The 27,673-nt window shown below is 36.8% G+C and overlaps 1 protein-coding gene across 6 annotated transcripts in view; it reads right to left on the bottom strand.

Annotated features, from left to right (window-relative positions):
- The window catches only part of LOC143354068 (spondin-1), a 46,224-nt gene that overhangs the window by 14,679 nt on the left and 3,872 nt on the right, over window positions 1-27,673 (bottom strand). For all 6 annotated transcript variants that reach the window (XM_076787800.1, XM_076787803.1, XM_076787799.1 and 3 more), the window contains exons 3-5: window positions 14,848-15,049; window positions 2,468-2,711; window positions 1,310-1,496 (exon numbers count right to left, since the gene is read on the bottom strand). In XM_076787800.1, coding sequence (XP_076643915.1) covers window positions 1,310-1,496; window positions 2,468-2,711; window positions 14,848-15,049 — 633 coding nt within the window. The remainder of the gene's footprint in view (window positions 1-1,309; window positions 1,497-2,467; window positions 2,712-14,847; window positions 15,050-27,673) is intronic.

The following is a 27,673-nucleotide window of genomic DNA, read 5'->3' as shown; positions in this document are numbered from 1 at the left end:
TTATGTAAAATTTACATTTTCATTCTGCCATTAACAACGATAATCGAACGACAGAGTGTACCAACGTTCTCAGCAAATGAAATAATTCCGTCCTCTAATGAGTCAGCGATTATATTTAATGCTTTTATTTGCTGTGCGATATAGTGCACTTTATTATGCGATTCTCAATTGTTACGATCAGCTTACGATCTCGAGTTTATGAATTAAATTAATGCGAACGTGGCCGGCGAAATACACGGCAGAATTTCTGGTTAATGTAAACATCAAAGGTTCGTCGCACTGCGTAATCATGCACCGATGAAATATTGACAAATTTCCTCAAATTCAGGAAACCGTAGCCGGATAATTACATACGTAGAGAGGCGGCCAATTCATCCGTTAATTACATCGACCACTTCTGAATCTCTCAATTTCGCCGTTGTCCACGAAGAACGTGCGTTTACGTTCTTTGGACAACAAACGAACGAACACTCCAACAATTTCTTTTTTTAAAAGATTCAACACTCTCCAATCATTTTTTTTTTAAGATTAGACACTCTCAAACAAATTCTCACGTTTCTAAGAATATTTTCATTACCTTTCCGGCACTTTTTGATAACATTATAATAATCTTGAGGGACGAACAGTAAATTATTTTTCTATAATGACATTTCTATGATGCCAAAAAAAAAACTAATTAATTAAAATTACATTCATCACTGCGTTCGGACATTATCAATAATGGATCGGACTTAGGCCATTTTCAAAGTAATGGTTTTAATTATTGAACTAACTGCGAAAACTTATGTGCCCAAAATTATCGTATATACTCTGAATATATTTAATCGCAAATGTTGTTTATGATAGCTAACTTGAAGTTGTACACGCAATTACGGGCAACAAAAAATAATTGACAAATGGACTTAGGCCACTTACAAAATAAACGACTGATATACTTTAACACTAGAACTACCGAACCAGTCAAAATGACTGGTTCCTAATTTTTTCTTTCACAATTACTGAAATTATAAAAATGAACTTTTTCATTGAAGCACATGTTAGAATAAAAATTGTATTAGGTTTGAATAGATGTAGTCTTGTCATGATTACAAAGCAATATTCGTCGGGTGTATTTATTACTCGGTAGTTCTAGTGTTAAAAAGAAAGCCTGTGTTTGGTGCATCGTTAGAGAGTCTTTAATATCTAAGCGAAGGCAGCAATCAGCTTTTTCACGCTTCTCCGGAGAAGCCTAAAAATGCGAGAGGATCGATAGCCCAGCAGTTCCATGCACTTCCGACTGTCGATTTTATTTGACGAGGTTCTTACGTGCCTTAGGGTGGGTATTTCTAGACCAAAGTCCCTCGAAAGTAACTTCGTACTTCGCCTCGTCGCAGGCGTAGCAATCCTGCAACACCGGGCCCTGATCGTCCGCTTCCGCTTTCAAGTCCTGACAGACCTTCAGAACTAAGTTCGGATCATCCATGTACCACGTATCCGGCGTTTCCAATATCGTTGCCCTGTGCTCCAGAAAAGAAACGAGAAACGGACACGCGTTACCGAGACTCCGCCTCTGCCATTTCTCTCGCCGATCCACGGTTGAGAACCACTGTTCGAAACTTTCGCGCGGTGCGGAACCAGCGTCGCCAGATGAGGGGAGGGAGCACGAATCGAGGGGAGAAAGTTGCCCCCTCTCTGCCGGTACCGGAGTATGCACGACAGAGACGGAACGCGTCACGTGACCGAGCCGCGGCGGAAGCGTGGGGAGTAGCGCGGTGGAAGGGGAAGTTAGAGTGGGGACGCGAGTCTTGATCTGGCGACGCTGGTGCGAACCATAGTCGCCAGAATTCCAAGGACAACATTAGTAACGCTAGAACTACCAGAAGAGAGTCCAAATGACCGACTTCAAATTTATTTTATGATTACTGGAAATAGGAAGAGACCACTGTGGAAAATTATTGAGCAATTGCATTTTCTCAGTTTTTATAAAACATTTTCTATTGTTCTAACTAGTTTCTATGCTAGGTAGTTCTAGTGTTAAAACAATCTACGAAAAGTCTATCAATAATTAGGTGACTTAATCAGTCAGTAATCTACTATTTTCCAGCCTTCGTCTGAGGGAAAATTAGAAATTCAGCAACATTGGGCGATCTTCTTCAGCAACCTGTACTGAATATCTTTATGATGATTCAACATTCGTTTATAGCAAAAAAGAGTAGGTGCGTTTTAAAACAGTAGAGAGATTAAAGTACGCCAATGTATTCATTTTAAGTTGTCAAATACCTGGCTCCTGTCTCTTGCAGTAGAAGCAGACAATTTTTATTTTGCATAAACATACACAGTCTAGCACTTTATCGAGAAAATAGTGAAATTACTTCTTGGGACCACCTGGTTCCGCGACAACTCAAAGACAGTTCAACGAGGCAAACGTCAATGAAGGAATAGATAATATGTTTGTTGTTCATGCTTTTTTATTAAAATATCCCTTCACCTGATAAATATGCAACCGCTACCTTCGGTAGGACTGGTCCAGGCCACAGAAATTTCCTCCTTCGGCACTTTCGATGTTTCCACAACGGCGTTCGGGCAAACTTCCAAATACCTCGACAGTAACTCGTCCTGTAGGTCGAAGACGCCGCTGTCGGCGCCATCGTCTTCGTTCTCGGATTCGCTGGATATCAGGAACCTGGTGAACCTCCTGGGAATCAATCCGCTGCTGTCAGCTTGTACAATGACTGGAACAAATATTTTATTATCCTCGTTAACCTTTTGTCTGCTAACATTTCACGTATTTGGACCCAAGAGCCAGAACCGTCTTAAGGGGTCATTTTGAATCGTTGAAAAGTGAGATACATTCAACGATATTTTTTTTTATATTTAAAATTATGCTGTTTTAAACAATCAATATGCACATCTTACGTTTCACGATGTTTAAGTAGTTGCTGAAAATTTTAGCTGGGTATCTTAAACTAGGAGGACGTGGCAGCCATTTTCTCAAACTGGAGATGACGAGTTAAGAGGTTACGTAATTTTTAACGATTCAAGAATAAGAGACATTTAACAATTTTTTATTATATAAAATTGTGTTTCCTTAAGAAATCAATATGTACATCTTGTTGTGCGATATTTAAGTAGTATTTGTTGAAAATTTGAGCTAGATATCCTAAACTAGAAGAACGTGGCAGCCATTTTCGTAAACCGGGAATTACGAGTTAAGAGGTTACGTATCTTTTAACGATTCCAGAATAAGAGAAATTCAACAATTTTTTTATTACAGAAAGTTATGTTTCTTTGAGAAATCAATATGTACATCTTATTCCGCGGTATTTAAGTAGTATTCGCTGAAAATTTGAGCTAGATATCTTAAACTAGAAGAACATGGCAACCATTTTCCCGCAGACGTTTTCTCAAAACACTGTTTGCGGTACCAGATATATTTTTGTAGAGTTTTGTCTAATGTACATATTTTTTATTGAATTGTAATATAAATTCGTTCGGCTGCAAATAAAAATATGTTTTAATTTTAACGATTTAGTTATGATTTTTTTTTTTGATTTTTGTAAATGTACATCACATTGATTAAAAAGTAGATACTTGCAATCAGGAATTATATAATTGATTGTGTATTCATGTTACGAACACATTAATGAAATCACTGGCCAATTGATTAAAAGTGAAAAACAATATGTCCTCTTGTTCTTTTGATATTTTAATTCAAATGTAGCATTTATTCACTCGTGTGAACGTACACCGACGAGATTCAGTTTATAACCGTTCCAATTTAATTAAAAGTCAATACTTTGATTCGATATAATAGTTCCAATTAACTATTTGCTAATGGAAACTGCTTGACTGGTTAGAACAGTACCGAACAGACAGAAACGCGTTTCATCCGAATGAAATTAACGCCCGAAATTCAGTTTCTGCAACGACCGCGGTGAAATCCGCGTTGAAGTTCTCTGCAAAACCGAATAAAATACCGCACGGTTATTTTCGCGATACACGCGATATCTCGGATCGATTAAATTGTAGGTACGGGTCCCGTGTTCCCGTAATCTCCATGTATCGAAGGAATATTCGTGTGTCTAAAATAGAAATATAGAAGCTCGCCGTTCTGTGGCCGGCTATTTATAACTCGGATTAAACGCGATGTACAGCCGAGCCGAATGAAGTATCGGCGGTTTGCACGAATTTTTTCCCGTTAACAAGAATAACTACAACACTTGAACTGTGGTCACACCGTAACAATCTCCAGATTAATTAATTTCAGCTTCTCCGCTGAAATTGTGTTACGAGATTTCAAACTCGAAGCTTTCTTATAAAAATCGTCTTCAAAAAGAAACCATAGCAAATAAACTTTATTTCGAATACAGAATAAAATTACACTAAATCACAATAAAAATGATTAAGCTTTGAAAACATGGTTTTAGACGCCCTCTTCCGAATTTAGGTTTCCTCGCTACTAGACTGCATGAATTCATAGTATCTGGAGCGTGGAAAATTGGTTAAACTTCACACCAGGAAACCAAAAATTTTTAACTTCTTTTTATGCAATCCTGTAGATTGTGGCGAGAAAATTACGAACATCCAAGTTTTAATGTTAGGTATTCACTGGTTTAAAAGTTATGCGTGTTTACAGTTGAGCGATTTTAAGCGTTTTTGGTAAGAGCGCCGCCATGTTGGTATGTACACATTGACATTCCATGAAGTACATAATATTTCTACAGCAATTTTTATAGTTTCGCGGATCCAGATAGAAACAATGTATTTGCTGTATTCTTAGGTGTATAAATAATTTTCATGGGTAATATAACTTTCGATATCAGTCACACTCGAAGTCAAGTCGATGGGAAAATCGTGAATTTTATGGTTCCGTTGATGTTAGCGTCTCATACAGAAAATGTCGCTGATTTATGGTGGTCTGTTTTACAGAATGCTCCTTTTACGAGGATGTAAACTTTTGTGAACAATTTTTCTTGACGCAAGAAAGGTTCCGCGTCCCTTCCAGTCGATTTTACTTCGACTGGTGCTGTGTACCAGGGTCGTAACACGCAGATGTTTGGAGCATTTATGGCTTCCAGTATTATGGGTCTTCGCGAACTGCGTCCGCATCAAATATTCAGCCGCCATTTAGACCCCCCCCCCCCTCCCGGGTGACAAATATTTTTTACAGGAAATCGAATTCCAGTTAATCGAGTCTTCCCTTTTTTAAAGCCAATGATTGACTGGGGAATCGAGTTTGTTTAGCTTTGAGGGGCTCCTGGCGATGATTTTTGATTTTTCAAAAAGATCCTCTTTAACACAGTCTTTGAAAATCCTATTTTTGCAACTTGAAGAATTAACCCCAAAGAATTATATCTGTATTTTCAATTCCAAAGAATTATATAAATATAATATTTTTAATTCTAAAGAATTATATCAATATATTATTTTCAATTCTAAAAAATTGTATCAATATCGTATTTTCAATTCTGAAGAATTATATCAACATCATATTTCCAATCCCAAAGATTTTAATCAAAGAAAATGGTTTGGTTTATGAAAACGGTAAATGGTTTAATATTTAATAATTGATCAGGGACATGACCAGTTTTATTACTATCCAGCAGATTTTAAATACTAAATGATATTTTTATTTCATGTGTACAATGAGGACTCTTCCATAAATGGGAATGTATCTGTTCGTTGGGAAATAATAAAGTACAATATTTTAAATATTTCTTTATAAGGAAGACAACTTAATTGCCTTGGTAATTGATTCTTAAGATACTCATTAATTATACGGGATCCATTTTTATCTCTCCGCCTTTCTTTTCGCACAAACGAAATTTATGCAATAAGGTCATATTGCTTTTGTAGGGAAGTGGCTGCTCCGGTTGGAAAAAAATAGCCTGGCCAACAGAAATTCAAAGAACTATTTAATATTCGCGGAATCAGCACTAACCTTGTTATCTCAATTTCCGAGGGCTCCGCGTTTAGCCGCGCAAGCCCGGAATTAATTATTTAACTTACTTTCGTCCGCTGAAAGGGAATGTCGGAAGTAAGATCGAAATTTTGATTAAGAAATCCAAAGTTGATTAAGAAGATACTGTTATTTAAAAGTTAATTGTTTCATGCGAAAGTAAGTGTACACTTTACATTTATCAATTAAATTATTAACATCAAGAATTTACCGCATAGTTGTAATTTTATAAATTCATAAAATATTTTGTAAAAATAATTAAAATTCAGCGTAGCTACACTTTCATTTTAAAAATTCATTACTTTTTAATGTAAACTTGATAATGCACGAATGAAAGTGAGAAAAAAAATGGAAAGCAAGTACTATAGCGATTTCTATTAAACCTCTGTTCGTGCAGACAACAAATCTCCGTGATTTACGTTCGAAGGGTTTCTAAAGACATAAACGGAGTGGCGATCAAACAGCGTGACAACTAAATTCTCGAGACATTGCCATCGATTGCGAGCATTATTGAATCGATTTTCAGCTTAACGGGATTCGACTCGGTTTTTTTTTTAATAAGCAATGTCTGCCGCTTTTTGGACAATCGAACTGTCAACCTCATACTTTCATATTTTGCATTTGCAGTTAATTTCACATTTCTATTTAATTTTTCATTCGCACGAGATTTTAATACAATTTGCCAAGGCTGTCGCCAATAGTTACAGTAAAATCACTAAACTCGTGTTAAACTAAATTTCGACTTAACAACAATTCTCTTAAGGGGGTTAATCTAATTTTTTTTCAATCATAATAATTTGATAAAATACCAAGATATTTGTTGGAAATATTTAGCAACATCTTAGCTCTCTTTTCATATTTTTTTGATTGCTTAAAATTACAAAATGGCGGAGTTGTTAAGCATTATCTTCAGTTCCATGACTTTTTCTGGAAAGGATACTTAAACTCATTCTCATCCGACGACGTAAATAGTGTGATATGAAATACTCTTTTCTTAATCCGTTTCGATAAGATTTGTTGATACGCAGTTGGGACAATCAACAAGGCTGCATACTACTTTCCTTCCATTTTTACACGCAGTGGCGTGGGAAACGCGATACCCCGATGAAGGCTTTAGTTAACTTGCTGTTCCCCTTCCTCTCCCCCCTCCCCCACCCGTTTTTCACAATTAATTCTTCTAATTCAGGGTTATGGGAATTATCGTGGGAGGTTATGAGTCAGTATACTGACGCAGTTCCGAATATCAATGTCTGCGACGCTTAAACGCGTCCTCGTCCAGATTTATGCTAGAATTGTTTATGGCGAACGTGACAAGAAAAATCGATCGGACTTTACATTAATGTTTTAGGTTTTCAAACAATCTAAAAACAATTTGGAATACGTGTTGAAGTCTCCGTTTTAACATGTAATCGTCGGAACACGTCAAATGTTTAAATAATTAATGGGAAAAAATAAATGGTGGAACGAAAGAAATTCAGGAGTGAAATTTCACTCCGGACATAAATGACCTAGGTTGCCCACGGAGGATTAATTATTCCCGCAATGGTACTTCGGGGCCTCTCATGACCCCAGGAAAATTGACTGTATACTGATTATCTTTTCTCGATATATGTCGCATATACCTGACTGATAAAAGTCGCAGAACTATCCCCACTACCGCGGGGCATATCCCGTGAGGGGTCACGAAGCTCGAGAGTCTTTGGACCATAGAATATCGTCTCCTGGACGATATATGTCGCTGACAAGACCCGTGTCGTTGACATCTATCGAGAAGACACTGTAGTCACTTGCAGTGGTCCGTAAACGTTAAAGGAATTACGTATAGTATGAACATTTGACTTCAGGAAAAAGTTAGTGTAAACCGAGTCCCTTTTCACGGCCGAGAAACTGAAGAAATAAATTATTTATCATTATTTATTATCAGAAAATATTCCTTCGCTTTGCAATTTCGTTAGCCGATAAAGTCGCGCAGCGTTCGATCAAAGTCACCGACGACGACGCGCCAACGCACGATTTATTTATTTACGAAGAAAACAATTTTTCAACCGGTCTCGTCGATAAACAATGCGTGTTTGAATATCGAATACCACGGCGGCGGAACGTGTCCGTGAATAAAACTATTAAGCAACACTGCGCCGGACGTTTTATTTTTAATGGCCGGGCATCGTGAAGAATGGGTGGGTTTTAATTGCCGCGGGGGAGAAGAAAAAAAAAGCTGAATTCAGTTTGCGCCAACGTCCTCTCACCATTCATTACTCTTTTTTTTTTGCGCCGGGTCTGGATTTGAGGGATGATCATAAACCACAATTTCCACCGTCCCTGTTCCATTGGACTTCTTCCGGCTGCGTCGCAAACTAACAATAAGCACTTTCGAGCGACAAAAGAAGATTAAAAAGTTCTCCTCCTCAAGACTGCCGCGGCTTGTTACAAAAACACGCTGCACATCAAAGCGCGCGTGCCCGCGCGATAGAAATTGTTCTTACTCATCTAAAAACGTTAGAGAATTTCCATCATACGTTCGAACAACGTCGCGCGGAACTTTCCGCCAAAAAGTACACCATAGAACTTCCACCCTTCGTTCGGGAACATTACAATTATTTTTATTTAACACTAGGTTTACGGGACCCGTCAAAATGACGGGTGCTAATATTTTTAATTTACAATTACCGAGACTGTAAAGATACATCCATGAGAAAATATTCAACAAATTTATTTCTTTGGGAATAGAGTGAATTCTCGATATATGTCAACAACACCGATCTTGCCAGCGTCATGTATCGTTCAGGACACATACCCGAGCCGTGTTATGTTTACCGAGGTCTCTCGAGCTTCGCGGCCCCTCACGGGGTATACCCCGCGGTAGTGGGGATAATTCCGCGACATTTATCATCCAGGCCTTGGCGACATATATAGAGAAATCACTGTATAAAAATTAGCTAAAAATTACGATAGATAAATTCTTGTTATTTTTACAAAATAATGTAGAATAGTAATTTTTGCTTCTCTCTATGTGTTGAGGATATCAATATTATAATTCTCAACTTCATCAAATTGATAAATTAATGAAGATAATTTTTATTTTGCGTAAAGATCGGCCAGTCTAGTTACGGCTAATTGCAAATGTATATAATAGTGGTTGATTTAATCGAGTAGCTTTACACTTCGTCAGGGAATAATCGAAAGACATGTTAGGCGACTAATAAAACCGACGAACCGCGTCCAAAGCTGACAACAAGTATCTGCAAACCGCAAAATCATCTTTTTCTAAATATTGATCAGCGGCAGCCAAGTGTCTAGTCATTAAACTTTTCCGGGGCGGCAGCAATTACACGAGCCAGAAAGTCATCGGGAGTAACCTAATTTAATTTCCTTTGGGATGCTTAATTAAAGGAGAATTACTAAGCTTCTTCCCGATACAGCAGCAGCGCGAGCGTGATCGAGAATGTTATTTATAGGCTTCCAATGGATAAAGTCCTAAGAAACATTACAGAAACCTTTCGGCATCTCTTCTCGGTTTCTTCTGGTCACGCTTTTCCTCGGCGGCCATTTAAAAGATTTTCGGGTTCGATTCGAGTGAGTGGAATTATCGAAAGCTAAGCGGGGCCGAGGGCTCTTCTCTCTCTCTCTCTCTCTCTCTCTCTCTCTCTCTCTCTCTCTCTCTCTCTCTCTCTCTCTCTCTATCTATCTATCTATCTATCTATCTATCTCTCTCTCTCTCTCTCTCTCTCTCTCTCTCTCTCTCTCTCTCTCTCTCTCTCTCTCGTGGATCCCATGGGGTCGCTAACTCATGCAAATGTAGACGGAGTCGGTGAATTAATGCGTTACGTAACACGCTGGCCGACGGCCAGGTGAGAACTCGTCGCGGATGCAGTTCAACGAATGCACCGAGTGCAACGCTACGCACCGTGCGCCGTTGCTCATGTCACAGAAATATAAAGGGAAACCACGTTACTCTCGGTTCCCCTAAACACTGTTCGTTTCTACGTTCCCCGGTATAATCGGAGACCTTGGTACGAAAATCGGGTGAGTCCTGATTTCAAAAATTGCATTCCTGCAACCAAATCGATTATTATTCATCAGGTTCTGAAATTCATTTTCATCGCAACCGTATCGACGAAAATTAATTTTATTGGGGCTGAAAGGTGCAGAGAAATTGGAGGAGTAATCATTATGATCAGTTTGATCTTTTTAATTAGTTAACGTAATTAATTGAATTCTGTTCACATGTACTGAAATACTACCCCGTTTAAACAATTCATTTAATACAATTCAACGATAATATGTTTAATACATTACATTTAAATAACATAATTGTTCTATTTAACCAGTGGCCAGTTCGGATTATTGTATAAAATTATCAGGAATATATTCAACCAGATTTTTAGCAGCTTTTACCATAATATATGTTCCAAGGAATAAATGTGTTAAATAAATTTCCTGTAAATGCATTTTTACAATCGCAATAATTGTAAATTAAAGAATTACTGATAATGGTAATTAAAGAATTACCCGTCATTTTGATGGGTCCCGTAAATCTAGTGTTGACTCTCATGTCAATATCCTTCGTTTCTAAAGTTTGTTGAATTTCCCTCTTCAGAAATAATAAAATTCCTATGAATTTCTCGGTTAATTATAAATTTATTTGCGCACGAGACTACTTGTTGCATGGGGAACAATGTTAATGTCGTGAAAAAATTTGAGTACTGACATAATAGTTGAACATAAGTAAATAACAATTAACCCTCCCCAATAATAGGATCATTTTGACGTATTACGAACAAGGACGAGGAAATTCTTCAAAGTTCTGGGCTATACATAATCGGAGAGCTGTCTTTGAATTATACTGTATTTCAATTACACATCTGATTAAAATTAGTAATTGAATTGATTAGTAATTGAATTGATTAGTAATTGATTAAATTAGTAATTGAATTAATTGGAAGGTTTGAATTATGTAATTCAGTTACAACGTAGTTGAATTACTATATAATTGAAATACAATGTAATTCAATTGTGCAATTGAATTACAACGTAACTGAATTAGCACAACTTTGACGACGCTTTTTATATCGAAATAAGAAAATCGCCAGTTCTTCCGCTTCATCCGAAATACGGCGAAAGCCGGTCCCGAGGCATCGTCTTACATCGGAATAAAACTGTAATAGTGAAATGTCGGTGCGAGTCCAAACTTCGAACACAGTTTTACGTTGCTGTGCAACCCCCGCGTCCACGCTGAAGAGGTGATAAAATCACAGCAGATAATAGACTTTCCGGCAGCGGAACAATGAATTCTTCGTTATCGAACAGTCTTTCGTTTCCCCGTTCGATTCCGTGGACGTCGAAGTCGAAGGTGTTCGGTTTCGCGGGGTACTTTGCAATTCAAGGTGCGCGCGAGTACATAACCGGGAATATCGATGAGGGGAAAGATACTTTCTTAATAGAATTTCAAATCGTTTCGGAAATTGTGCAGCTATCGACAAGCACGATTAATTTGTCGTTTATGAAGCGGCCGGGACTGTCGGGTGGCTCTGACGGCAAATATTTAACAAGTTCCCCGAAAGCGTCACGCGCGCATAATGCTCACGATTTTGTAAAGGGTGTCTCAAAATGACATTTAATTTATTAATAATTTTTATTTTAAAACAACGTACAAACATGGAGGTTATGCGTGGAACTCAATATCTGATAAATGGCCGACACGTCCCTGTTTGCAAACGTTCACTCTTTTGACGAAATTTTCGATAACAGTTTGACATAATTGCGGACTAATTTCAGTAATGTTGCGTCGAATTGCTTCCTTGAGCTCCGGAATGCTTTTCCTTTCAGAAAACCCCATAGAAAAAAGTCCAATGGCGTCAAATCGCAAGATCTTGGTGGCCAATTCACATCGCCGCGGCGGACTTTTTTTTTAAACGGACTTTTCCAACCATCTCTGCAAATTCTTCACAATCGTCGCAGTAAATTTTCACAATTTCTATGCGTTGCTCGATCGTGTAATTCTCTATGACTAAACCTCAATACTTCCTGATTCCAATTTGTTAAAGATTAATGGCGCGCAATTTAAAATGTCAGGTCATTTTGGGACTCCCTTTATTAGGTGTACCAAAGGGGCTGGGGGTTACTAAATTATTACGTGTGCAAATTAATTGGATCAATCAGTAGTAATTGTATTTTAAATCCAATTATTCTATAATTATTTATAATTATTTAGACATCTTATAATTATTTACAACATGGGGTAAATGCACTGAAAGTGATAGAGATTATTTTGGCAGTTTAATTGATTGTAAAGAGTCAACAACTTACTATACATGAAGTTCAGACAACAAGAGTTGAAAATTTAATAAAACAGCAACAAAAGTCGTACGAGGTTAGAAAGCTTGTTCTTTTATTACACCGATTTGCAATACTCTTCGTGGTATAAGGACCTGAAAAAAGTACTTTGGATTGGAAAAATAGAGGAAGAACGAGAGAACAAAATGAAGAAAAAGAAAATCCATATTCTAGTTCCTGTTAGAAATTTGACTTAAAAGAACCCTTTGTTGAATTTAGCCATTATAATTATACCAATTTTCAATATTTTTCGCATTTTAAAGACCTAAAAAGTTGCTTTGAATTGTAAAAATTGAGGAAGAATAAGAGAAGAAAATTGAGGAAGAACAAGAGAAGAAAATTGGGGAAGACCAAGAGAAGAAAATTGGGGAAGACCAAGAGAAGAAAATTGGGGAAGAACAAGAGAAGAAAATGGAGGAAGAAGAAGAAAATCCATCTTCCAGCACCTATTCGAGATCTGACCGAAAAGTTGTTGAATGTTCGCCATTATAATTGGAAAGAAACAATACACACGAATGGACGATTCTGTTTAAACATTCTTCACAAATACAAAATCTCGAGTGTCCTCGATATGAAATGAAGAAATTAGCCAGCGATTTTCCAGTTTGGTTCGCGAACAAAGATTTTTTCGCTGAAAAGGCCGGGCTACGCTTTGAAGACTTGGAGTGCTCGGGACAAATGGCGGCCCGTTAAAAATGGCCAGAATTGAACCATATCTCGCGCGAAAATGGTAATATGCATGGGAATCGTCGGTTGTTTCAATAATTGCCGTCATTATCCCTGAAAGAAGCCTATTCTTCGCCGGGGCCTATTCAGAGTTCAACGACGTCCGCTTGCGAGATATATCGATAATGTGACTCTGCGCGAACGCCAGGAATTGCAGCCGTGAATCCAGATAGCGTTAAAGTGTAAAATATGGTCCTCGGCGCTCGGTTGAATTATTTACGGCCGCGGATTGACAGACACGTTCCCCGTCGAGATAGTTCGAACCTCGTCAGGAATTATACTTGTTACAGTGCGAGACTTCAATATTTATCCGGTAATATGATTCATAAACAAGTATTCAATGAGCGAAGCGTATTAAGCAGCATTAATTATATCGCATATTCGGATGAATTATAAATATCCGCCGAGAAAATCGATAGCTCGTTAAACAATAATTATGTAGCCGTAATAACAGAGCTGTTTAACTGGAATTTCTGGAACAGGTGAATTTATTTAGGCATTCGAAGAATTTACGACTGCATAATTTAATATTTCATAAAATACTTGATAAAACCAAGAAATTTAGAATTTGTAAAAATAACCAATTTAGAATTTATAGAAATGACCAATTTGGAGTTTGTACGAATAAGAAATTTAGAATTTTTAAAAATTAATTTAGGATTTATGAAAGTAATAGAATCGATAAAAACAAAAGAATTTATAAATGTAATTAATAAGATAATTAGGGACTGTTATTTGGGAATGAAATATAACGATTGCGACGTTTGTTAACGAGTTAACAATAAGAAACACGGTGTTCGGAGAGGACAGCTTGTTAATGGCGATATTTGCGTAACGATGTACGCCATAATGGTGCTCGAATAAAATCTATAGTCACGTTTGGCAAAGTACATTTCCGTTTCCGTAATTCCTGCAATTAATTAACAGTCGGCAACAGTGCAGCTGCACAATCTCCTTCATCGTAGACATCAAACAAACAAGCAATTTGTAAGCTCGGGTGCGAATCCATCTAACTATTCAAAGTCGGCCCGAAGAGAATTAAAAGTTTCAACAGAACTTGGATCAAGTTCGCGCAACTTCTTCCCGAGCAAAGTTCATTAGTACCGGCTATCGTTTGTCAAATCTGGCGCGAATTAATTTTTCTAATATGCCTCGTGGACGGCATTTAATCATTCTCGGATCGAACCACGCCACGCGGGGACCGAAGTTTTTTAATATATTCCCCGCCGCGAAACTCAGCCCAAATCAAACGGCGCGCGCTAAATTTAAACTTCCGAATTTGTTCACAGTGATTTACCACCGCGCTGCACAGCCATTACAATTTTTGTTAATTCCTACGGGCGGTCGTGAACATGTTGAAACGGTCTAATCTTAAATCCGGGAACCGAGATGGCAGTTTTCTGAAAATTAAATTCAACAGGAATTAAATGTAATAATTTTACTTTTGGCTTTTTTCATTTTTAGAAATATTTAAACACATTTTTCCCTAGGAATTGAGGAATAATTTTATTCGTTTAACTGCATCGAATCCTTGTTACTAAATTATTTAAATATCGACAATTTTTCAGAAATTGGAAAATGTAGTGTTTAGATTTTTTTAGATCCACTGTACACCTACTGCAGACTACAAATTTATGTTAAAATATTGAAGCTTTTTTAAACTTTAAATAAAATTGCTAAATTGTACTTGATTTGTTTAAGAACGCTATCGACACTCATACATTTCTAGTCTGTCTACAAACGTAGTTTTAGTTCGGTATTAAATCGAACAAGTCGGATGCAGCGTTAGGGAGTGCATTGGACCGAACTGCAGGGAGATAAATTAGAATGCAAAACAATAGTAAACTCACCGCTGTATCGGGTATTGGGCATGTAGGAAAAAATTGTTTCCGTTCGGTTGAACAACGTGAGGAAGAGATGATATTTCCCTTCGGCGTTCGACCGCGGCATGGTGGTCCCGTCTATGTGCCGGTTGCATTTCATTGCACTTGTGCTCGTTATCGCAGCCAGCAGCAACAAAAAACAGCGGACGGCCCTTAAGCTTTTTAGCCTCTGTAAAAAAGGAAGTGCAAGGTCAAAACTGTGACCCTCTCATTTTATTGCATTATGCACGTCAGGAACTTAACACCCGAAGAATCCAATATGGCGGGTCAGCGCTCGTGAACCTCCATTTCGGATGAAGATTCGAAAAATTCTACGTACTGACGCGCACGGATGCGTGTACGCATGCGTACTCTACACATTTTTAAATTCAAATGACAAAGTAAATCAATGATTATTCGGAAACTTCGTTACAGCAAACTTCAGTGCCACCTTTGTTACAACAAATTTAACTGCAATACAAATTTCGTTACTGCAAAATTTACTGTATAATACAAACTTTATAGAAATACAAATTTCAGTACTGCAAAATTGACTGTTTAATACAAACTTTATAGAAATACAAATTTCATTACTGCAAAATTTACTGTAATACAAATATAGAAATACAAATTTCATTACTGCAAAATTTATTGTAATACAAATTTTATAGAAATATAAATTTCATTACTGCAAAATTTACTGTTTAATACAAACTTTATAGAAATACAAATTTAATTACTGAAAAATATATTAACATATATGATATGTAAACTATATTACTATATTATGTAAACTTTATTGTGAGATAAAGTTTACTGTACTATGCTTTATTGTAGTAGGTAAAAACTTTGCTACAGTAAACTTTACTGTCATGAGAACTTCATGGCAATAAACTTTGTTGTAAGACTAGTTGTAATAATATCGTTTTCCAGCAAGGTCGCCTAGTTTCTAGCTTGGTTCATCGTCTCGTAAGGTTCTTTATGCCCTCAGAAAAAAATGTTGCGACTGCCCCTTAAGATCTCATCATCACCAGGGACACTACAGTGAACAGCGCTAGTTACAGTGAGATGCTCCTTGAAAAAGCTGAAGCCTTCAATTCGAGCAAACGCCAAGGACCACTGTCGGAAGGTGTCGTGTTATCACATAACAGTTGCCGTTCGCATACTAGACTAGACTACTGCACACATTGTTACGACCCCCCGGAAACATTATTCAAAATTTGAGTTATATTTACAGAGTAATATTTCAAAAATTTCTCATAATAAAAACAATATTTAGTAAATTGCTAGATACTCTATAAAATAATATTTAATATCTACATTTATCAATAAATAAGTAAAAAATATAGAAAACAAATTAGAGTCCCAGTGTAAAAAATACATTTTCACCATGACAGACAATATTTCCTGCAATGCTGCCAAATGTGTATTGAGAAAATTCAATTTGCCAACATGAATATTTCATAAAAAGAAAAATATTCGGTGTAGATGGAACTTTTTTTTAAATTGATTGTTTTAATGTAAACGCGTCAATTTGCGTAACCGGGCCCAACGATTTGCTCACTGTATGAAAACTAAATGTGACAGTACAATAGAGCCAGCCATTTTCACTGCATCTCGTCAAACGGGTGACACGAGATCAGTTTTTGTTTATTTCGAAGCTCGTCATTTTCTGCGGCTCGCCCCGACTTGGCACGATAAATAAGCATGATGCGTCGCAGGTGGGATTAGGATCGGAAACCGATTGACCCAATTTATCCATGAACAGTCGCGACAGATGGTGGCAGACGGTGAGTTTTCATTTTATGTGGGCAGAAAGAGATGAGGAGGAGGAGGAAGGGAGGGGGTGGGGGTGGGGGTGGGGATTTCGTATTTCTTTTCCCGGTGGCAGATGAGACGAGGAAAGGGAGATCCGAGGCTGTTTCGAACGTATCGCGCTTTTGGCCGGACTCACGACACGTGTGCGAAACAATCGACGCCATGTTCCCTTCGATACAGGTTTTCCCTTTCCACGAAGAAAGTATATCAAGCTCTCTGGCACGTATACAGTAAGGAGCAAAACTGATTACACACTATTTGAAACAGCATAACTTTTTTCAAATTAGTCCAAATAACTTTAGTGTTTTTGAGAAGTTAGAGGGATTAGTTTATTAGACGAGATGTAAAAAATTTTTGTCAAAAATTTGAATTGTTCGGAATCGTGAAAGAAATAGTAAAAGTTGGTTTTTTCAGATTTTTATCTGAGCCTTTATTGAAAATTTAAAGAATGTGTTTGATTCGCTCGAATGAATTATATCCATGCTGAAAATTTCACCGATATTGGTTACTTCGTTTACGAATTATAAACGATTAAAAGCGCGATTTTAAGTCGAAAATCGTGAACAATGGCAATTTTTCCACTTTTAACCGTCAACTTTAAATTTTCAATACAGGCTCAGATAAAAAGCTGAAAAAACCAACTTTTACTATTTCTTTCACGATTCCGAACAATTCAAATTTTTTAAAAATTTATCTAATAAACTAATCCTTCTAACTTCTCAAAAACAGTAAAGTTATTTGGACTAATTTGAAAAAAGTTATGCTGTTTCAAATAGTGTGTAATCAGTTTTGCTCCTTACTGTATTGCGCGATATCAATTTTCCTGTTGAAAATGCGAAAAATATGAAAATGCAAAATACTGAAACTGAAGACTGTAATTGAAGAATTTTATCTGTGAAAAACACAAAGCCGCTCATCTTTACACACGCGTAACTTTTGAACCAGTGAATTCTTCGCCTTGAAACTTTGATTTTTGGCATTTTCTCGTCAAGATCTGCAGGATTGAGTAAAAAAAAGTTACAAATTTTTGGTCCCAGAAGGAGAAGTTTAACCAAAGAAACGAAAAGTTATAAAACAACGAAATCAGAAAAATGATAAAATTATGTGTAAAAGGATTGAATAAGAAACGGATTAGATAAAAAGACAATCAAAATAATTCTTCCACGATTTTAATCGTGGAAACAGTGGCCGAATAAAGGATTTCGCATACTAATTTCTCGGGACAAGCAATTTAATTCTTTTTTAATCATGATAATCGCACGTTTCACCGCAAAAAACGCACACGAGCCCTGCTAAAATTAACAAGGTACCGAAACAACTCTTTGAAAATGTAAAAATTCAAAAGAAAATTCGCGATCAATTCGCAGTTTGCAATCATGTTTCCATTATTTCTGTGTTGTAACAACTGAGCATTTCTTTCTAAATTCAATATATTTCATATAAAAAAAAAAAAATTATCACACCATAACCCAAAACCATTTTTACAGTACTAAATCTGTGTTGAATATATTTCTAACAACGTAATTTTAGCAGGAGCAAATGTGAATTTTTGAAAATGAATATAATGAATAAAACAAAAACATCCATATTTCATTAAATTATTCTAGATCAGAAGATACAGTGAAACCTGTTTTTGTGCGATTTCTTTTTATGCGGTATATGAATGCCAACGGTGTTTAGCATTATAACACCCTTGTAATGTTCTCATCACAAGAAGATGCGCGTTTTGGACTATGATGAGTAGTATTGAATTATGTGCATTTTGAACATTTCTCCATGTTTAAAATGAGAAACTAAATTTTTTTAAATGTTCCATGTGTAATTTAATTATTTATTTTGTTTGGAAAGCACTTTCTCGCTATTTCGTAAATCTTTGACATATTTTCTAAGTGAGACTTTTTTTATCCGATCCCTCTCCACCGCATAAAAAATTTTTCTTTACTATGTTGCAAAAATTTATTTGTTACAGCTATTTATGAAGTATCTGAATATTTTTTTGTGCGGTTTCTTTTATGCGGTCCCTATCTACCGCACAAAAACAGGTTTGACTGTACTTCTGGAGGCTAAAATTGGAACTTGGAATGCAAAGGGTAGATGATAACGTTGTTTCCAATTATATAAATGTGTTCGTCAATTAAAACAGCAGAGATGTAAACATTGTTGTTCCTCCTGCGAGTCACGTTCACGACGAAATATCAATTTTGTGCGAGCGAAATGGCAGTCGTTACTTTTACTCGTCAAGTTCTCATCGTGCGGAGTGTGCGATTTTATCCTGTCACCGTGCAACATTAAATTAATTTTCGATACGTTTTCCCAAACAGTTGCAGCACGCAAGCAGTTTGACCCAATTGTGTCCATCGTTCTACTGGATTTCTGTTTTCATTGACAACCGAATTAATTTTACATCTGCCCCTGTTAATTCGGAACCAGTTTAATCCATTACTGATCTCCTCGAGTTTATCAAAAAAGGAATTCATTAATAATTAAACTGCAGATCTTCGGGAGAAATAAACATGTTTCTAAAATATAATATAAAATATAATTTTCGAAAATAAAGATTTCTTTTGATGTCATTTATTCGTAATATTCACTTGTGCTATAAATTCGAAAGAAACAAAGAAAAGAGACGTTGTTGAAATCAGGAAAACAATGAAATTATTATTCTGTGCAAAAAGATCGAATAAAAGGGCACTCAGAAAATTGGAGAAAATTCTTCCAGGATTAAAACCGCGAAAAAATTGGCCGAATACAGGATTCCGTGTGCGAATTTTTCGGGGCCAGCGATTTCATTCTTTTTTAATCAAGATAATCGCACGTTCTACCGCAAAGAACGCACACGAACCCTCGATTCGCAAAAATTGGCAAGATTCCGTTTTAAAACTTTCATTTCGCGCCGCGAATTCGTTCTCCGTCTGAAATTGAAAGTTCGAAGTGGTCGACCACATCGTTCACGTGTCGCTGACGTGAAACGACATGCAATAATAACTTGCGCAAATATTTATGTTTTGTTTAGTTTGATATCAAAACGTTTCGATAGCAATACTCAGAGCGAAAATGGTATAAAAGGTAGGGGTGTGCGAGATCGGTACGAGTAAGCTGTTGAAATAAATGGCGGTTGAAAACGTCTTAAAAACTGATGATTATTAAATTAGCTTATAAGGATTAGCTTCCGCATCACGCACTTTCCCCTACGTTTTATAGTAGAGGGGAGGTATTAATCGTCATAAATCGCGGGACCCTGTTCGCGATATCGATTCTTTCGCGGCCGTGTAAACGGATTTTCGCGATCGCCACGGCCAAGATCTTCATCAAGGCAAACGTCAATGATACGATAAGCTGCGGTCATTATGTAAGAGGAAATCGCATTATCGGTCGATTGAGCGAGATGCGCGCGTGTACAGTGTGCTGCGAAAGTATCGTGCCTCTGCAAATTGTTTGCAAATTTTTCCCACCTCTTTATAAAACATAGAGCCGCAAGAAAATTAATTTTCTGGAGAATAAAAAGCATACAAAATGTACGGTTCCACTTTAAAAGTTGACCTGCACAAGTCCTTGACGCGTCTATCTACAAAAATCTGTGTCACCAGTAAAATACAGTGACTCACGAAAGTATTTGAACACTTACCATGAAATACTTTATTTATTATAATCAGTATATTATACAATACTTACAGAAATATTATTGACATTATAAATAGACTCTCTAGATTATACAGGTCAAATTTCAAGTGAATCGAAATATGTATACAATAGTTATGAATTATTTCTCAGAAACATAAACTTTGCTGATGCCACAAAAGTATTCGAACACGTAACTTTTAAAGCTTTAATATTTAGTAGGTCCACCTTTGGCACGAATAACATGTTGTAAGCGAGTATGCATACTGTTTACTAACTTTTCTGTAACACTCGGAGATATAGAGTTCGAACAGTAATTAAAATACAGATATCAAAGAGAATGTATAATTCAAGTTAACCCACATAGCAAATATTCATAGTTTCAAGATAACATTGCACTTAGACAATACACGACAGGATTCGCGTACCGACGCAATAGAATTCAGCAATTTCGCGAATAAAACTGCAACGAGCGTTCCGAATGAATTTTTTTCACGCGCAAGGTTCGTTTTCGGAGAAATTAAATTTGAAAATTTGTCGAGCGAACGGTTTGTGAATATGCCTGTCCACCGCTGGATGTTTCTACTCGCAGTAAAATGGACTTCGCGGGTCACAATATATTTCGCAATATTCGTACGCAATTGTTACCGTCAATGAACGATATCGTTGACAAAAGAACCACGATAATGGAAGGACGCGGTAAACAAATTGTATTTCATTTATGGTATTCCTTTCTTTTCGAAATAATGGCGTTTCTCTTACTCGCGGAACGATTATTACTAAAAATTAATGTGGCCAGGTAAATGAAAACGTGGTCGGGTCGTATTTCTGAAACTTGTTTGACCCAAATTACGCGTGGATTATTTCGCAACGGATAGATCACTTTTCCCGTTTGATGTGTGGGATTTCGATGCATCTGAAACACGTTAAAACACGCATGAAGTTCCTGGCCCGGAAACGCTGCGGGGAACCACGAGGACGTCGATGTTTCGGGAAATTCGACGAACGTTTCCACCAAAACCGATTTGCAGAAACGCAGACAATGGTCGGGCCAAACAATTTTTAAAAATCGTTCTGAAATTTTTACTTTAATCGAACTATTGTTCTTTTGATTTTGTAATGTTTTCTTTCTTATCCATATTTTTAAAACAAAGAAGAAATTTTGTTCACTTTTGGCCAATGCGTGTCGCTCACGGCCCAAACAAAGAGACGCATCCATCAAGCGAAAGGTTTTGCTAGAAAAGAAGCTGCACGGCGTACACGTCGCGCCGCGCAATTATGTAACGAACATTGTGTAACAATAAATATTCGGTGGATAGGGAGCAGGCCTGAGTCACAAAGTGTCACTTTGCCGGGTGCCGCTTCTATTAAATTAGAATGCGAATGTTCCGCGGCGAAGCACGTGAATGCCGGGGCCAAAGCGTTGCCAACACGTGCGACAAAACGTGTGTTCGTACTACTTGGTGCGCCTGTACGCGCGGCCGAACCACTTAATGACTCGGCTTGCCAAGACGCCTCCGTACCGCGGCGTCTTGCAACTGTAAACGATTGCATCGACCCCGCCGCCGGTATTTTCTCTTCCATTTCGTTTCCCATTTTGTCGCGTTGCTCCCACTGACAATGATCGTCCACGTTCCGCGCGATTTCGCCCACGCGAATAGCGCTGGGTACATAAATCGATGAAAACAAAGTGACCACGACACTTTGGACAGTTCTGGAATATTTTTTTTTGCATAAAATTATGATCGTTTAAAAGATCAATATGTACATCTTATCATACGATGAAATAAAACTGTAGTGAAATATCGATGTGGGTCAGAAATGACTCCGGCATAGGCCTAGAACTCGCAGGAGTCCGCGGGTTACAGAACGACAAAGTAGCCGGGTAAGGAGGTCAAAAGTGCACCGAAACAAAATTGAATTTGCAATAGGTCATTCGATAGCTTATCCAAAGAAAGTACTTTGTGCCAATTTTCATCCCCATATGTCGACAAGGGGGGTAGTAATGGGGTAACGAATAAAATCAGGTTTTTCCGTAATTTCTCTTATCCTCTTCAATTGAAAAATCTGAAAAAAATCATAGATGTGCATTCTAATGGCTAAAATATGCCTGATTTTTTTCAGAATTTTCAATTGAAAAGGGTAAGAGAAATTACAGAAAAATCTGATTTCCTTTGTCACCCCATTACTACCCCGTATACAGGGTTGAAAATTGGCACACAGTATTTTCTTTGGATAGGCTATCGAATGGTCTATTGCAAATTCAATTTGATTTGGGACCACTTTTGACTCCCTTATGAAAGCAAAAGAGTAACACAATTGCAAGTTCCAGATTTCGTAGGATTGGTGTTCTTTGATTGTTAACAAGTTTCAGTTTGTGCTTCATAAAAATAAAATAGAAACGTATCGAAGTCTGCAGAGTCCGGGTGACAATGAAAACTGTCGAGTCGAGCAGCTATTGTTGAATTCGGCGGCGACGAAGAGTGATTGGGTGCGATCCATCATGGCGGTCACGAAGTCAATGGGGTTCGCAAAGCTTTCCGTAGTTTCAGTGTTTCTCTGTATTTTTTAGCCGAGCACTCGAGACGAGTAATTCCGTTCGGTTTACACGACGAAGCATTAGCCTAACCGAATAATAAGCCGTCGGCTAACCATAAATCCTCCCACGCTTCAATACAATATCGGTCGAAGAAGGCTTGCATAGGATAGGACAAGGGTATTTGACTCGGCCTGGCGTTCTGCCATTCTCGTTGCCATCCTCGGCCACAGAGCGCCGACAGGAATTCAAACAATAGCTTACTAAGCCACGACCATGATTTTCCTGTCCGCCCGCGACATTATCGCGCCGGGTTTACGTAACCTTGTTCTCCAATTCCATCGTTGTTCTATTCTGCGGCTACGTTTCAACGATCTCTCTTCTCTCTCTCTCTCTCTCTCTCACTCTCTCTCTTCCACCCCTTCTTCAACTTTACCTTGTTCCAACTTTTACAATGTAACACTGTCGCGACACCTATGCCACTGTCTTTGACAAATTTAACCTTATTTTTCGAAAGAATTCCAATTCATAATTATTTTAATGTTTATACTGTTTTGCACTTGTCCATTTCTGCCATAAATGCACAAAATCTGCAATCTACTTATCAGTAGACACGCGTAAGTTTTAAACCAGTGAATTCCTCGCCTTGAAACTTCGATTTTTGGCATTTTCTCGTCATCCTTTACGGGATTATACTTAAACAAAAGTTCACAATTTTTGGTCCCAGAAAGTGAAGTTCGGTCGCGCATTTTATTAATTAATACACGGAATGGAATTACAAAGAAGAAGAATCATACTTTCCAACACAATACTCAATCTTGCAACAACCTCCCTACGAACAGTAAATATTTAACAATTAAATTTTGAAATACGATTTTCTAGAAATTGAGTTTTAAAAGACAACGAATCGAATGAAAATGTGTGGCGAAAACGCGTGAAGATTAAAGAATAATTCTTTTGCGCAACTACTTCCTTGGAATCTCGAAACGTGTATTTTTGTTTCGCGATTTTAATTATTTCTTTTACACCACTTTTCACGAAGCTAATGGTCGCAAGCATGTTTTTCACTTAAAGCGTGCGCGCGCGTTGCAAAAGTTTTTTCCTCAGCAATATACCGGAAAATATCACGCCGGCAGCGTCTCTCTGAATGGAAAATTCTCAGTTGACCAACTACTTAGACGAGTTTTTGTTTTGCCGTAGGAGCTAACCAACTCTCTCTCTCTCTCTCTCTCTCTCTCTCTCTCTCTCTCGCTCTCTCTCTCTTTCTCTCTGTGTGTTTTCAATATTGTTCATGGCAGCGGTGCGAGGTCCGCGACGCGCGCCAACTGAAACACAGAAAAGTCGCGGTATAATTGCATTTCGTGTTGTGCTCTCGTGGCTGTCGATGCTACAATGCAGTGTCTTCATTCGGTTGATGGTTTAATAAAGCACCGCCGAGGCGCCCGTGGGAAAAGTAATTGAATGGAGAATTCTCTTTGTCTCCGACTTTCGCCGTTTCGAGCCCAGTTAATGTCTACAGAACTTTCATTGTCTTAACACTTTCGAGCATCAACGATATAAAGTCGCTGCTGAAACAAATTCAAACGAAATGCCACGGATCTACGCAACCAAACACTGTTTCAAGGCATCATTTCGTTTTGCGCGTAATTCAGAGACAAACACTCTTTACTCAGATTCAATGTAAATAAAATATTCATTTTACAGAGTGCGGAAAATATGATGTCCACTTTATTGAGTGTAGCAATGAAAATGTTCATTTCATTTACCATACCACTGAAAGTGTTTATTTTATTCAGTATACTAAATAAAAATATTTATTTTATTTAGTATAACACTGTTTACTCTTTTAGTGTAGCCATGAAAATATTTATTTTATTCAATATAGCACTGTTTACTCTTTTAGTGTAGCCATGAAAATATTTATTTTATTCAATATAGCAAATTTTATTTAATACAGCACTAAAAATGTTCATTTTATTTAGTGCAACAAGTAAAAATATTCGTTTTATCCAACAAAGCAAATGATATATTCACTTTATTTAATATATCACTGACAATGTTCAATTTAATTTGTACAGGAAATGGAACATTCCTTTCACTTGTTCTAGCAAATAACAAAGACTCGAATAAAATACCCAGAAACGTTTTTTCTACTGTCTATGTGAAAGATTAAAAACATATTTAAATTACATTATCATAAGATAAACAAATAATATAAAATTGCAAAAATTTTTAATGAGTAAAAATTGAGTCTCTGGTCAAAAATATTAAATGAAATAGTACTTCTTGATGTCCCTAATATGAAACAAAAGTTTATTCGAGAAATGAAAGTTTCGAATTTGTTTATAACTATATCTAAAATCTTGTTTCCCCCGATTAAAATATTACGGTCTCGAAAGTTGAGTAACCTTTAAATATTGATCTGGTTTGGTCAAACTTCGTCGAAAGCGATTAATATCTATCAATTATTTAATGTTTTCTTTGCCAGCCGAAATCAAATGAAGATATATCAACGGCAAATTTACCGGCACATCAAACCTATCGCATATTATCCCATGAAATATTCAATAATTATACGACGGAGTAGCAGTCAATTAATCCGCGGAATTAATTTCAATTCGTCTAAAAATTTACACGAACTATTTCAGTTAACATCCCCCATAATATTAATCATTTTTTTTTTGCATCCGCTCTCCGGGGGAACTTTTTCTTCCGCTTCCGAAATAAAGTTTCGTCCCATAAATTATCATCAAACTTGTCTGGAGGGGAAAAAAAAAAGTTGAACGCAAACTTGTGTAAACTGAACGGGATATTTTATCCACCACAAGTTTTTAAAGGTTGCTGTAAAAAGTCCACGGAAAATAGTTCTCGACCACCGGGTGATTGATGAACGTAATCAAACGGCGAGAGGGGGAAGGATATCTCCTGTAATGGCGACCACCTCTTAAAACCTGGCCCAATGAAACATGAAAATTTTATTTCTACAAGCGATACGAGATTCAGACTTCCTGCGAGTCGAATTCGCAAACGAAGACGTTCGCTCTGTTTCTCGTCGAATTCAGGCCACGAATTTTCCACGATGACAATGTAATTTACAAAAAAGTGGGAGAAACTGGACTATTTTTTTGTGCATAAACAAGATGCTCAAATATTTGAAAAAAATTTTTATAAGCATTCTGCCAATTTTTATGTATTTGTGGCTGACGAATCATAAAAGAATGCAACAACAATTTTCAACGAATTTGATTGTTTTTTATATTATTTTCAGGATGTAATCTAATTACTATAGAAAACAAAATTAATTTTATCTAAATTTTAAAAATCGCATTTTATATAAATATCCACTGTATACTATAATGTAATGAACTTCTGTAATTATTAATTCTCTAATTTTCTAATTATTAATTCTCTAATTTCTCTTAATTTCATCATTCACTTTCATTAATGCGAAAATTATTCTAATGAGTACACACTGATCAGAGTCAACTATCTATTATTATTCGAGAACTAATTACTTAATTTTACTGTTCCACTCGATCCAATTGTGGCATTAATTGGCTTACCATCCTACCTACAATTTCGGGTAGGAAGTGATCAGTGTGATCACTTAAATCAATTTATTTCGTACTTTACCATTAATTTCGAACCTACTGTGTTCACAGATAATATCATATCGCTGCATCTCTCTCCTTCAATAAAACAATTAAAAATAGTAATGTTTATTAGGTGCACAAATTAATTGATAACAAAGCGTGTTCAAGTCTCCGAGAAAAATTATCTCCGTTATTTTGTATACATTTACAAAATTTGAGTTCAAAACAGTTTGAACTAATTAATTGTGAACGAATTCATTTCCACACTGAATATATTGTGTTCGACTAAAACGAGCTACTTTGCGCATGTTGCTAATTTCGCGCTGCGTTTATTTGTCTGCATTAGGATAAGCTCTTCAAGCTTCCTTATTCAATCAAGCATCCTTATGCAATTTCATAGAATTTATACAGCCTATGTGTTAATTAATTGGAAAACAAATGGATGCTGAGGAACTCAGCCGAAAATGTAGAATAAAATGTCGTCCCTTCATTTTCTCGAGAATTCGGAAAAACTGGTCTGAAAACGTCCCTGGATGCACGCGCATTCATGCTGGTCGTAAGTAGAAGCGGCATGTAATGAACAGACGCGTTAGCATGAGCCCTGTGACGCGGCACGCGCATTCAGCGAGTACTTAAAATCGATTTTCTCGAAAACTAAGCGATTTGTAGAAACGTTTTATTCTACAGTGTTCTCACGTGGAATCATCTATCGTTCACATAATGTTAATAATTAATTTTGGAGAATTTGGGTTCATTTTGGGTTCGTGGCGACGTTCCATCTAAATTCTAATTTTCCAGAAGTTATTGTAACGTTAAACCGACCGAGAAATAAAAATATCGAATTTATTCAGAGTGATTTTTATTACGATAGATTCTTAAAATAAGGAAATTTATTTTATCATCTTCCACAAAGGGATTTATATTTTTAAAATATCGGCTATTTATGTTAAGTCCAATAAAAATATGGGGACCAACGTCGATTAAAAATAAATACCTTTTAAATAATACGTGAGAATTCGAATGAAATAAAATAATGTGCGAGGATATCAAATAAATGCATTTCGAGGAATGCTGAAATAACGACGGAGATAAACAAGTACGTATAATGTGATATAATGTGCATGCGAATATGGTGAATAACTTTATTCGATAGTATTTTTCTTTTCTAATACTCGATAGATATAAATTCATATCATGGTTCGAAAAGTATGAATAATACGATCAAAATAAGTAAATATGCGATATGGAT

Source organism: Halictus rubicundus, chromosome 5, assembly GCF_050948215.1.
Source record: "Halictus rubicundus isolate RS-2024b chromosome 5, iyHalRubi1_principal, whole genome shotgun sequence".
Taxonomy (NCBI): domain Eukaryota; kingdom Metazoa; phylum Arthropoda; class Insecta; order Hymenoptera; family Halictidae; genus Halictus; species Halictus rubicundus.
This window is presented reverse-complemented; position numbering and strand designations above follow the sequence as displayed.